The 14567-nt window shown below is 38.1% G+C and overlaps 1 protein-coding gene across 1 annotated transcript in view; it reads left to right on the forward strand.

Moving 5' to 3' along the window:
• Nucleotides 1-14567, forward strand: part of SCUBE3 (signal peptide, CUB domain and EGF like domain containing 3) — a 237351-nt gene that overhangs the window by 140527 nt on the left and 82257 nt on the right. Inside the window, exons 14-15 of the mRNA XM_053706789.1 lie at nt 282-392; nt 627-788. Of these exons, the coding sequence (XP_053562764.1) occupies nt 282-392; nt 627-788 (273 nt within the window). The remainder of the gene's footprint in view (nt 1-281; nt 393-626; nt 789-14567) is intronic.

Below are 14567 nucleotides of genomic sequence, written 5' to 3' on the forward strand. Positions count from 1 at the left end.
GGCCAATTGGCCACGAATCTGCAGGGGGCGGCATTGCACAAGCAGTTCAACAGAACTGCTTGTGCAATGATAAATTTATCGATGTGCGGTGGACATGATACGCTACATTGTCCGCTCGCACTTTAGTAAATAGGCCCCAATGTATTTAAATAATTTTGCTGTGGGTCTATTATAAGGTTTTAAATTACAGTATAGACCTTGAGAATTTGAGAGCAAAATATGTTGCCTTATTTCCGTCCATTACCCGTACGGTCTTAGTCTTCCTCTTTTCTTCTCTTTAGAGACTTTGGCGCCCCCTGTCAAGCAGAGAGCATCCTTCAAACTCAAGGACTCCAAATGCAACCTAAGAGCACGAGGAAGAATGAAGGGGGAAGATAATATAAAACTTGGAAGTAAGAAAGAAGGATAAATGTGGGTCTTACACTAATAGAGGGTTTTAAAACTGGGTAAAAAGAAATGGTTGGTGAAGAAGGATGTTAAAAATGGGTAAATTAGTCAATACAATATAAAGGTGCTCCCTCTCAATTTCTTTATTTTATATTTATTTTCTTAATCTGTTTTTCTTATTTTCCATATTTTGCCTTTTCTTTAATTTTTGTTTGTCTCACAAATGTTTTCTTTTTCAGGTAGTAATTCCCCTTGTTCTGACTGCCAAATGACTTATGTCAACCTAAGATGTGACTCTTCATGGAAAGTCAGAGGTCGTCGTTCTCGTTCTGCTCAGAGTAAGGAAGTTACTAGGATCACACTGGAATTTGAGGCTGAAGTTAAATTGGAGGAACTCACGGGTAAGAATATCCATAAATATAGTGTATAGTGTGCTGGTAACTTTCCACCTCTAACCAAACTATAAAGACAGTTACAGGTGACTATATTACAGGTTCTGTAAAAAATTTATAAATAATTGAATCAGTAAATACAATAAATTTTCAATCTCTAAATCCTCATAATTATTAAAGGGATACTAAACCCAATTTTCTCTTTCTTGATTCAGATAGAGCATGCAATTTCTAACGACTTTCTAGTTTACTCCTATTATCAATTGTTCTTTGTTGTCTTGCTATCTTTATTTGAAAAGCAAGAATGTAAGCTTAGGGGCCCACCCATTTTTGGTTCAGCACCTGGGTTGTGCTTGCTGATTGGTGGCTAAATGTACCCACCAATAAGCAAGCACTATCCAGGATGCTGAATCAAAAATGGGCCAGCTCCTTAGTGTAGATTCCTGCTTTTTCAAATAAAGATAGCAAGAGAATAAATAAAATTTGATAATAGGAGTAAATTAGAAAGTTGCCTAAAATTGCATGCTCTATCTGAATCATGAAAGAAAAAAATTAGGTTTAGTATCCCTTTAAAGGGACAGTATACACCGATTTTCATATAACTGCATGTAATAGACACTACTATAAAGAATAATATGCACAGATACTGATATAAAAATTGGTTAAAAACTTAGAAGCTTCCAGTTAAAGGGACACTGTACCCAACATTTTTCTTTCGTGATTCAGATTGAGCATGAAATTTTAAGCAACTTTCTATTTTACTCCTATTATCAAATTTTCTTCATTCTCTTGGTATCTTTATTTGAAATGCAAGAATGTAAGTTTAGATGCCGGCCCATTTTTGGTGAACAACCTGGGTTGTCCTTGCTGATTGGTGGATAAATTCATCCACCAATAAAAAAGTGCTGTCCAGAGTACTGAAACCAAAAAAAAGCTTAGATGCCTTCTTTTTCAAATAATGATAACAAGAGAACGAAGAAAAATTGATAATTGGAGTAAATTAGAAAGTTGCTTAAAATTGCATGCTCTTTCTGAATTACATAAGAAAAAATTTGGGTTCAGTGTCCCTTTAAAGGGACACTCAAGTCAAAATGAAACTTCATTATTCAGATAGAGCATGCAATTTTAAACAACTTTCCAATTTACTTCCATTAACAAAATGTGCACAGTCTTTTTATATTTACACTTTTTAGACACCAGCTCCTACTGAGCATGTGCAAGAATTCACTGCATATACGTATATGCATTTGTGATTGACTGATGACTGTCACATGATACAGGGGGAGTGGAAATAGACATAACTTTGCAATTTAAGTGCTATTGCATTGTCTTCTTATCATGCATTTGTTGATTATGCAAATCTACAGTGTTGACTGGTCCTTTAAGCTCTGTTTAAAAGGTTACTGGAACACCCACTGCAAGTGGGGAATATCAGACACTCCCACCCCCCTCTCTCTTCCTTTGCATATGAATAGGTCCTTTACACTTACAGGAGCAAGCTGGAGTAGGTATACGTCGGTATTCTCCTAAAACTTTGGGGCTTGGTTAGGAGTCTGAAAATCAGAGCAATGTTATTTAAAAATAAGCAAAACTATACATTTATAATACATTTATAAAAAAAAATGGATCTCTTTTCTGTTTGTCAGTTAGAGGAGCTTTTTAGCGAGTTTATGCAGTGTGATAAATCTGCTTTTTCAATTGCTTTCAAATCATTTTTGAACCGTGTAAGCTTGTTGATGAATTGAGAAGGGTCAACAGTGACATTGAAATCCATAGAAAAAACAACTCTTTCACGCCACTGTTTGCATACTTTCCTAGTTTCATTAATATGTTGAAATACTGAACAAATAATAGTTTTAAATTATGAAACGTTCATTGCAGTGAAATTGTGCACATTAGAAAAATGTTAATTAAACCAAAATGCACAAAGGGTTAATTGCACAAATGTTATAAATGTTTAGCGCTTGTTTTTCTTAGTAAGATGTAATTAGCATTATTATTTCATTATCATAACAGGCGTTCTGCAATTATTGTTCCTTCAAGGCATTTTCTAGTATAAGTTCTGGATGGTGGAACATATTTTCATGGAAATATTTTTTTTTTTAAATTAACCTAAATTACCATTTCTTAATATTCTTAGCTTTTCATGTGTTACACAACCAAGATTTAATTAGGGCTTTTGAAATTAATACTTTTAATTTGTGAATTTAATAATGTAAGTATTATTAAAAGTCTATATAGTGGTGCGCTATTTAGCTTTTTTGCTGCACTAGAAGTAAGCTTTTTGCGAGTGTCAGGTTGCTTGCGTATTACAAGTTAAAAGTAAAAAGTTTGTGCATGAGTGAAACCCGATGCAAGCTAATATTAAAAAAGTAATAATAATAATTTTAAAATATTGTACATACTGTAAAAAGATTATATATATTCCATGGATAATTTAGATTTTTTTTACAGTATGTATAATAATTTTAATAATTATTTTTAATATTTTTTAATATTATAAATGTATTATTTAAAAAAATAAGCTTTAAGATTGCCAATTCATCATCGGCACTAACCTGACACCACGTTAGACCTAAAGCGCGAAATCCGAAGCGCGTTACTCATATTTTACATTCCTATATTCTTCACATAGAAAACCTTGGGAGCTGGAACTTCAAAATAAGCCAAATCTTTTATATACTCAGGTATTTCAAGTGTAAGTTAAATTCTTCAGGATATTACAATGCATGTGACCTTATGGGACATTTTAAGATACTATCAGAGACTTTATAGAAAACCAGGTGATTTAATCTTTATATCTAATTGTGATGTCTCACTAATTGTATTTATTAGCTGACATAAGATACATTTTATTTTCTTCTTTGCCGCTGTGTTTTGAACACCATGTAAATCAAATTAATGAAGTTATACAATAAAAAAGTCATGCCTGCTTCAACCAATTAAGCCAGCAATTTTCCAGATTTATTATAAAATTTTTGAAAGGAGCCTTGTTTCTCGTATGCAGCCCTTCCACAGAAGCGATTCCAAGTATTCTTTAGAATTAAGATAATGTTGTTTATTAAGAGGGAGCGGCAGTTTTGAACTTAGCATTGCTATTAGCAAATTGTTCATGTAAAGACCTGTATTTGTCCTGTAATTTACTTTTATTCTATGCACATTTTGATATAATTTCCTGTATAATAACTAAATTGGTTGTATTCCAAAACTGTATATGCTAATCAGCATCTAATTTGTTATCTTCAAAGTTTACCCACATTTGGATCAAATGTGATTTCTCAGATCTTTGCGCTGCTTTTACCTAAGGGCAGAAAGACGTCTTCATTTGATATATGTTTAATTATTCTATTTATATTTTTTTGATAACAATTATGATTATTTCTTTTACAACATACCAAGAATGAATTTACATAGACGTGAACATCAAAATACGAAAAAAGAAAAGGTATCTTACAAAACCGAATATACATAAATAAATGAACACTCCAAGCTAAGACAAATCATAACAGAATCAATTGGAGAGATAGAAAAAGCCTCCTTGCAGAGAACTAAGAGCCGCCGACAGTCATGGCTACTTTAATTATGGTATATCTCTAGTTACACCTAAAAGGCTTAAGGGGACATGAAACCCAATATTTTTCTTTTTCTTATTTTTCATGATTCAAATAAAGCATGTGATTTTAATCAACTTTCCAATTTACTTCTATTATCCAATTTGCTTCATTCTCATGGTATACTTTTTTGAAGGAGCAGCTATGCACTACTGGGAGACAGCTGGTGAACCAATGAAAAAAGGCATTTTTTGTGCAGTCACAAATCAGCAGCTACTTCCCAGTAATGCATTGCTGCTTATGAGCCTATCTAGATATGCTTTTCAACTATGGATACAAAGAGAATGAAGCAATTTATATAATAGAAGCAAATTGGAACGTTGTTTAAAATCATATGCTCTGTCTGAATCATAAAAGAAAAAATGTGGGTTTCATATCCCTTTAACATCGATTTATATGACTTGTTAATGGCCTACTAATATATCCATTGTATATAAATAATTATATGCAGCTATAATACAAAAAGATCTGGTACAACTCCAAATCCTGTTCCCAGTTCATATTCACTAACATTCCCATATCACAAGTCAGAGGAGTTATTTCTAAAACGGAATATTTAAGACCTTTATAAGTTCTCCCCAGGCTAATCAGCGTGTAACTTGTTATCTTCAAAGCTTACCCACATTTGGATCAAATATGACTTCTCAGATCTTTGCGCTGCTTTTATCTAAGGGCGGAAAGACCTCTTCATATTTGATATAGGTTTTAATTATTCTAACTTGAAACCACACAGCTATATGGTTATAAAATGTAAATTGTTCTACGTAAACAAATTAAAAGAAACAAAAAATCCTCTGGATGCTTTACTCACAAGCATATTCTAAAATAAGTTGACAAAATTCCATTAATCTGAAACTGAACACTAGTATGAGATGATATGCATGTAGGTCATCCTTAGACTTTTCTTAAAATATTAAAGCTTTATTTTTATTTATTTTTTTAATTTTATTTTTTTATTGAGGTGATAATTACATTTTTCGTTACAAACATAATTTTTTTCTGTAAGAAGGTTTAGTACCTTACAGAAATCAGATATATAAACCTTCACCAGGCTGACTGATATGACAGTTTTCCAGCACCTCATTTTGTTCTTATATTTTCTCCGTGACCTCCATGTGAAACAGATCCACTCAAGGGAGTTTTTAATGAACAAATGAGGGCACACTGATCAATCTCATGAAGAGTCAAGTAACAACTGATAAAATATTAAGGAAACATTTTGCCTCTACATACTTCAGAGAACAAACCAAAAACAATAATAAACATATTGGAGTTAATTTAAGGATATAATAGTACTTGTCATATAGCTTGTAAACATTTGAATACATTGCACATAAACATAGCATTAATTACCAGGTTAGGGCCCAAAGAGCTTTCATATGGAATGTAAAATGGGGAGAGAAAAAAAGGGGGGGGGAAGGTGGTCTGTTACTAGTGGCAGAGTTATAGGGGAGTCTTTAGCCTATTGTCTAGCTATGGCTAGTTTGGCAGCTAGGAGAATGATGACACATAAAGTCCTGGCAGGTTTCTGTAATCTTTGAAGTCCTAGGTGGCAGAGTGCAATGACTCCAGTCAGGTGCTGTACTAAGTGCAATCTGAGCAACAGGTCTGCCACGTGTGACCACAAAGTGCTCAGTCTAGGGCAACCCCACCACACGTGCAGGTGAGTGCCTCTCCAACAATCTGCCTGTCTAAGCGGGAAAACTCTATGCAACCTGGTCGGGACCCAATGCCAACAAAGTAATAGTTTAATGTATAGCTCAAAGAGATTAGAACAGCGAACTGCTAGTTTTACATCTTGGATGGCTCGTTGCCAATCCACATCCCGATGCACCACTCCTAGGTCCCTCTCCCAGTCCCTCGTGGCCAGTGATTTGTGAAAATGGGGGGAGTTGAGTAGAAGTTTGTAATGGAAAGACAAAGAGCCCCAAACAGATCTGCCTGCCACCCACCTTCTCTCCCAGTGCGTAAGAGTCCAGGAACCAGATTTGGGGAATCCCCAAGATAGAAGTAACAAGGTCAATCTAAGATACTCAAATTGTAAGTCTCTAGGGAATTCATTAATTGGAATATTGTCGGGCGGTAGCATAAGGGCATCACCCCTGTAGAGATCAGAAACTTGTTTAACCTCTAGGGTTTCCCACCGTTAAGGCCTTGAATCAGGTAGAGTGACAATGCAATAAGGCCTTTACTGAATGAATTGGCAAGAGGTGTAGTGGCACCGACTGGTGGGAGCAGAGCTCCCTCCAATATCGTAGGCAGGTCTTTATAAAAGTGCTGTGAATTCCTTTAAAAACATCAGCATGATCCGGGATCTAAATCAAAATCAACCAGACTCACCCCTGCCGGCAGTGAGGCCTGCTCTATCTGGTACTAGTCTGGACTCCCCAGGCTGCAATATGAGACAACATGGCCGCCTTATAGTAGTGGGTTATGTTGGGAGCTGAGATGCCGCTACATTTCTTTGGTTTTTGTAGTTGGAGGAGCGATAGTCTAGAGGGGCGACCCTTCCATATAAACTTAGTGAAAACCGACTTGAAGTGTTTGATAAGGTAGGCAGGAACAGCCGCTGGAAGACACCGAAAGAGATATGTTAGTCTAGGAAGCAGCATCATCTTCAAGGCCATAACTCTGCATGTCCAAGACACCTCCATCACAGACCACTTCATAGCTAACCTGGCTCATACTTTTTTTTCAATAAGTATCTTAGGGTCATGATAGAGTTCTATTCCCAAGTGTTTCAAACTATCAGTAGACCACTTAAAGGGGTATAGTTTCTTCAAAGTCTCCAGTCTGATAGAGGACAGACCTAATGCATATGCCTCTTTCTTCTTGTAGTTTAATTTATAGTAGGACACTGTTGCAAACTCCGCCAGTAGCTTAAACAGTTCCGGCAAGGAGTCTTCTGGTTCAGAGAGGAACACAGTTAAATCATCAGCGAAGAGCGCTAAAGTATGGGGGGTATCATATAACACGAGGCCTTGTATGTTCGGGCCCGCCCTGAGTTTACTTGCCAAAGGCTCAATCATCAAAGTGAATAGCAGAGGCGACAGGGGGCACACCTGTCTGGTGCCATTCTTTATGTCAAGGTCCTAGAAACAAACCCCAATCCTCGTACCCTAGCCCGATGGACTTAAGTACAGTTAAAGCTTTATTTTAATACATGAGAATAGGAGAGAGATACAGAGAGACTAAAAATAACCATACAACAAATCTTTAATCTACAGTTCATCTCACTACATTTGGGGATGCCCAGTGAGCTAGTAAGATCAAAACTACAGATAAGGAACTATGTACAGTGACTACCTGATCAATGTTAAACATATTTTACCAGTTTAATTTGTTTGTAGTTTTTAATTACAAATGCATAGATCAGTTTATTATTAGCCTACATGCTATGTTATGAGCATTTAATTATGAATGTAAAAGAAAATAAGGTGCAAGTTTTCAATATAGCAGCAGTTTTTTTCGTATAACTGCTTAATTTGTATAGTTGTATCGCAACTGAATTGCTATTATTTAGTGCCAGCGCAATTTATGTGTTACTGAATCATCTGAACGGCCAGGTAAGGATTTACTGAACCCAGCTGCTATAATATTGGTACCTTATGTCACATTAGTTCCAGTGTTACTGCCAAGTATCCATAATCTCAACGTGGGGCCCCATCCACAAATTAACCCTAACCACCTACTGGACCCTGAACTGCAATTTACTGTAACTGCAACTACGTCCTCTACACAATAATTACAGTAAAGTACAATAGAAGCAGCATCAAAAGGCAGATATAATCTTCTTTATTTACATCCCAAGGTAAAAATACAATATTGTTGTGGTCCACATGACCTTATTCAACGTGAAAAAGTCATGTGGACCGAAACATCCTTGTATTTTTACCTTGGGATGTGAATAAAGAAGATTATATCTGACTTTTGGTGCTGCTTCTATTGTACTTTATTGTATTTTTGGGACGTTTGAGTGCAGAGACGCCATAGCTTGCACCTTTGGGACTGCTTTGTATGGACTGATATTGTTTAGATACCTCTACACAATAAACCCTAGCTGTGACTCAGCCCCTACTGCAACTATTCCTTACTACAAATAACCTGCCCCCTACTCCATTATTAACTCTAATTACTACCTGATTCCCTATCTCGATTTGGTGTTACCCCATTAGTTTGTCCCAGTCACAATCTACTACCTGGCCACCGCACTACCCCACATGACATAAAGGACTCCTCCTACATGCTCCCTCTCCACTGATATCATCTCAACATTCAAGGGACCCACCCTACACAATATTTTTCCATTATACTCTAACACTATTTTAGCATTGGCGATTATAGAGAAATCAGTGATTTCCCTATAATCAGGATATTTGTATGTACCTGAATTAAATTATGCACCATGTTTTATAGTATTTTGTTGGTTAACAGAATAACCAATCACAATTGTGGTGTATGCACTCTGTTAAATTTCAGCCCTTCCCACTCTGATTGGGTAATCATTGATTGTCATCAGTTGCTCTGTGGGGTTTGATTTTGATCACATAAGTGACAACTTATAGCAATGGGGCTGTTGCTATGCTATATGGACACAAAAAGAGGAACAGCCGCACAACAAGAGGCAGCAGCAAAAGGGGCTGGCAAACATCCTGACGAGTTTCGTGCTCTCCTGAGCACTTAATCATAGATGAGGAGAGCACAAAACTAGTCCCGATGTTTGCCTGCCACTTACATTTGTTTTAATGATGTGCCAATAAAGTTTTTTTATTTTTATTCAGCCCCTTTTGCTGATGCCTCTTGTTGTGTGGCTGTTCCTTTTTTTTCTGTCTGTAATTTCGGCTCTTGTGGCCGTATTCAGCCTGCACCCCCTTAGCTGAGTGACAATGGTACAGTCCTACCTCCGCTTGACCGTCACGTCATAGCAACAGTTCCGGACTTGCAGCGGCGAGGAGAGGGTGTCTGTGTTGCTATGCTATGACCTTATACATCTTAATTATAATCTAAACCAATATTTTTATTTAGTAATGAATCTGTAACTTTAAAGTCCAAAATGTTTCTTTTATTATTCAGATAGAACATGCAATGTTAAACAACTTTCTAATTTACTTCTATTATCGTTCTCTTGGAGCACTATATGGCAGCAGTTTTGCAAGAGCACTAGAGCAGAGGGCAGCACTATTTCCTGCCATGTAGTGCTCCAGATGCCTACCTAGGTATCTCTTCAACACAGAATATCATAGGAACAAAGTAAATTGGATAATAGAAGTAAAATGCTATGTTCTGTCTGAATCCCAAAATAATTTGTGTGGGTTTCATATCCCTTTAATATGTTAGTTACAGAATAATGAGCAGTGGAGGCTCATCCATATGGACACATGGGCCTCTATTTATCAAGGTCTGGCGGACCTGATCCGACACTGCGGATCAGGTCCGCCAGACCTCGCTGAATACGGCGAGCAATACGCTTGCCGTATTCAGCATTGCACCAGCAGCTCACAAGAGCTGCTGGTGCAACGCCGCCCCCTGCAGACTCGCGGCCAATCGGTCGCCAGCAGGGGGGTGTCAATCAACCCGATCGTACTCGATCGGGTTGATTTCCGGCGATGTCTGTCCGCCGCTATGGAGCAGCGGTCTTTGTGACCGCTGCTTCATAACTGCTGTTTCTGGCGAGTCTGAAGACTCGCCAGAAACACGGCCCTTCAAGCTCCGTACAGAGCTTGGTAAATATGGGCCTCGGGCTCTACCCCACCATTTAAAAAGCTCCTGAACAATATGAATAATTTATCCAACTCATTTTCTATCATCATTTCATATTTTTCATGGCCATATATGTTGTTAATATATTAGATAAATAAATAATTAAAAAAATTCCATCAGATAGGTAGAAAGTGGAGGCTTTTCTATAGTCATTTTCATTCAACTATGCAATTCTGACTTTTCCTATGCGCTCTCCCTTCTTCTCCACAGAAAATTTGCCAGGTGGGTGGCATAATGAAGTAGCCAGGTAGGGGCAGTGTAATATTTTTTCATATTATATAGTTTTCTAATATCCAAAGGACAAATTAATTGCACATAAATGTATTTAATGATAATTTGTTCAGTAAAAATGGTCTCAATTCTGGCTTCATATTGGCTAAAATTTTAGCTGAGTGGTCAGTACAATCAGCCTTGTGGTGCACCCACTAAAAAGGTCCTGGGAGAACACTGATACTTTAAAAACTACCTTATTCAAATAGCAATTTAATATACTTGGCAGGAATGCTCTTACCGTATCCCTCACACATTGAGCAATGTTAACTGTCACTTCCTGTTTTGGTGGAAATATAAGCGATAGGAAGGAGGCGCATTTCATACACTAGCAGTGGTATCTGTGGGGTATATTTACTAAGCAGCGGATGCTGCTTTATCGGCGCGAGCATTCAGGCTCGCCAGAAACAGGAGTTAACAAGCAGCAGTCTCAAGACCGGTGCTCCTTAACTCATCCGCCACCTTTTAGGTGCAGGGGGTTGGCATTGCACAAGCATTTCTTGTGAAATGCTTGTGCAATGTTAAATGCTGAGAGCGAATTCTGTTGGCATTTAGCGATGCAGGGCGGACATGATTCGCTATAGGGAATCATGTCTGCCCAGGGTTTGATAAATCTACCCCTTGGCCTGGAGACACCTGCTATTATTCCTGTGTGTTTGTTTCAGCCCCAGTTCAACACTTAAACAGGGTTTGGGATATTCCATTTCCATTGCTGTGAGTTATAGTCTTTTTAACACTGGGGGGGCCGAATTATCATTGTGCGAGCGGACATGATCCGATATTGCGGATTATGTCCACTGCTCATCGATAAATGCCGACAGCATACGCTCTCAGCATTTATCATTGCACCAGCAGTTCTTGTGAACAGCTGGTGCAATTCCGCCCCCTGCAGAGTCGCGACCAATCGGCCGCTAGCAGGGGGTGTCAATCAACCCGATCGTATTCAATTGGGTTGATTTCTGGCGATATCTGTCCGCCGCCTCAGAGCAGGCGGACAGGTTATGAAGCAGCGGTCTTTAGACCGCTGCTTCATAACTTGTGTTTCAGGCTCGCCAGAAACAGGGGGCATCAAGCTCCATACGGAGCTTGATAAATATGCCCCTGGATCTCTTCAGACACCAAGTTACACACCTGTGGTGATCTTTTTGTCTGAGTGAGGGCCAAAGGGGTGGAGTTTGGGGAGCAGTCTAGACTAAGATTTTTTGCCTCACCAACTTCGAAGATCACCACCCATGACAGACACAGCGACACATCTATATCTGTTTTTTTTATTGTTTTATACTTGTGTCTTTTAGGCATTTATGGTTGTGAGATTCTGGATAAGCTTTTGTTTTAGTCCTCAATGCAGATGAGAGTCACAATCCTACATTCCATTGTTGTAAATGTTTCTATTTGGCATTAAAGTGATGGTAAATCTGAGTGTTTAAAAACTGCTAGGATTTACCATCACTAAAAATAAACTGTAGTTTCAGTTATCATTTAGTAAATAAAAGGGTGCTCGCTTAACTCAGCGCCTTCGCCGCCCACGGCACAGTGCTTTTCATCAATGAGGTGATGTTTCCACCTCTAAACCAATAGCTGTGCTTGCCATCTGACAGTGTTCTGTATGCTAGCAAGGCTATTGGTTTAGAGGTGGAAACGTCACCTCATGGTAAAGAGTGCTTTGCCATTGGCGGCCGGACGTGCTGAGTTTAGCGAGCTGCCGCAACACAAAAAGTGTGAGTTTATCACCCTTTTTTAACTAAATGATAACTGAAACTACAGTTTATTATTAGTGATGGTAAATCCTAGCGTTTTTTTTAAATGCTCGGATTCACCATCACTTTAACATCAAAAAATATTCATGGTTATTACTGGGTACTTAGTAAAGAGACGCTAAACACAAATTGTAAACTATGTGATTATAAACTTTCATATACAAACTAATATTCAGATATGGGGCTCCATTTATTAAGCAGCGGATGCTGCTACTGAGCCCCATAGTTTCAGGTCCACCTGAAACGGAAGTAAAGAAGTAGCAGTAAGACCGCTGCTCCATAACTTGTCCGCCACCTTTTAGGTGGCAGACTGAAATCATCCCGATTTGATCCGATCGAGATGATTGACGGCCCCTGCTAGCGGCCGATTGGCCGCCAGTGAGCAGGGGGAGGCATTGCACAAGCATTTTACCAGAAATGCTTGTGCAATGTTAAATGCAGTCAGTGTATGCTGTCATAATTTAGCAAGGTCAAGCGGACATGATTCGCTACAGCAAATCATGTCCGCTTGACCTTTGTTAAATCTACCCCATAGTCTGCACTCTTGTATTCCCTTAAAGGGTTAGAAATCTTTTATTTTTTTAAACAAATAAATAATACATGACTAGTTAGTTAAAGTCTAACACATCTCAATACACTTACTGTTAGTATGAAACAAAGCTTCAGTTCCTATATAAATTATATTTTTATATCTGCTATAAACGGCTCTTATGACCGCCCAGAAAAGAAGGCAGGTTTTACCAATATCATCCAATCCCGCGGCAGCACTGATCAAGTAATTTAAATATTAATAACTGCGTGCCTTCACCAACAACGCATGTACAATAGAAACTCAGGGCAATAGCATACGACCTGTATGTGCGCTCCTCCAAGCGTGCCTGTAACCGCTGCGTCCCTCTGTCTTCAGTGCTCTGGTGCGCCACTCCCACCACAACCTGTCATGGGCCTCCTCCGGCACGGTATTGATGACACTCCAGCTGACACAGAAGGAGAGAAGATAATTGTGCGCATGCGTGATCAGATACTATCGGAAATGCGCATGCGGGCCGCCATGCTTGTTCTACCCAGGTAGAACACAGTAATATGCGGTGCATAATTAGGTTGAAGAAGGGTTTGGCAGAAATAATAATTTCAACAGCAAAATACAGGTAAACTATAGAAAATGGCTAATACATGTTATTTGCATAGTTAAACAACTTGATATGATGTTTTGAAAATTGAAAAGTTTTTTGTGGGTTAATTATCCCTTTAAGGTGGTTTAGCACTGATTCAACTTGGTTACTATTGCAAAGAAGGATTTTCCTTTCATGATTGTTGATGTAAAACTGATAATCCACCTTTTAAAAGCATGTGACACCATTGAAGTTTAGGGAGGGAGGGAAAATTAAACGAAAGCTTGCAAAAATTGCCTTAAAGCAATTACTGGGCGAAAGTGAAACAAATTAATTTTTTTTAGATGTATTTTACAACAAAAGGCTGCAAAATAAATAATGAATGGATATTGCAATAATGTTTCACTTGCAATAATGAAACATTTTATGCATTGTTGAAATGTCAAATGTAATGGTCCTTAAAGTGAAAGTAAATCCTAGCGTTTTACAAACGCTAGGATTGACTTTTGAAACAAATAAAGGGGACTTTTATTCATGAAGTACAGGTATACCTCACTTTACAGCGCTTTGTGGAGCTGAAGTTCAACCTCCAAGCATTTTGAAACAGTGCTGTAAATCATTGGGAGATTCCGAGAAAAGTGACTGGCACCATTTTGCTATGCTTAGTTCACTCTGTTAACTGCATTGCAGTGCAATCTGTGTCTCAGTGCTATAGTCTGGCAAATTTTACTACAGTAATTGTCACTATTTTACAGGTACAGTATTTATTGAATACCAATTGAATACTTGCTGTGCTAGTGTTAAACTAAACGTAGCACTATTGCACCCCTAATATATGTTAGTTCAAACATGTTTTTAAGATTTTAAACACTGAAAAGAAAGCTAAAACTGCCTTGTTTCACTTTAAGGCGGTTTTCACTTTACAGCGGGGCTCCGGTCCCTAAACCGCTGTATGAGCGGGGTATACCTGTATGAGATACTTCATGTAGAAAGCTCCTTTATTTGTTTTAACCAATCACCATTTTTAGCTGCTACAGCAGCCTACGGCTAAAAAATGTTTTGCTAAGAGGTGACGTTTTTCACCTCTTAGCCAATAGCCGTGCGGTAAATCCGGCTTGGCGCCCATAATCTAGTCATATACAGTCTGACTCACTAGTAGCGTGAAACTGCTTTTAATGCTCTTAAAAAAAACTTTTAGATATAATCATTTAGATTGTATAAATTAGTTTATTTGGTTATCGGCTCTGGATTTGCTACAAGCTTGCTGCAGACATTCCA

The sequence above is a fragment of the Bombina bombina genome, chromosome 3 (assembly GCF_027579735.1).
Source record: "Bombina bombina isolate aBomBom1 chromosome 3, aBomBom1.pri, whole genome shotgun sequence".
In the NCBI taxonomy this organism is placed as follows: Eukaryota; Metazoa; Chordata; class Amphibia; order Anura; family Bombinatoridae; genus Bombina; species Bombina bombina.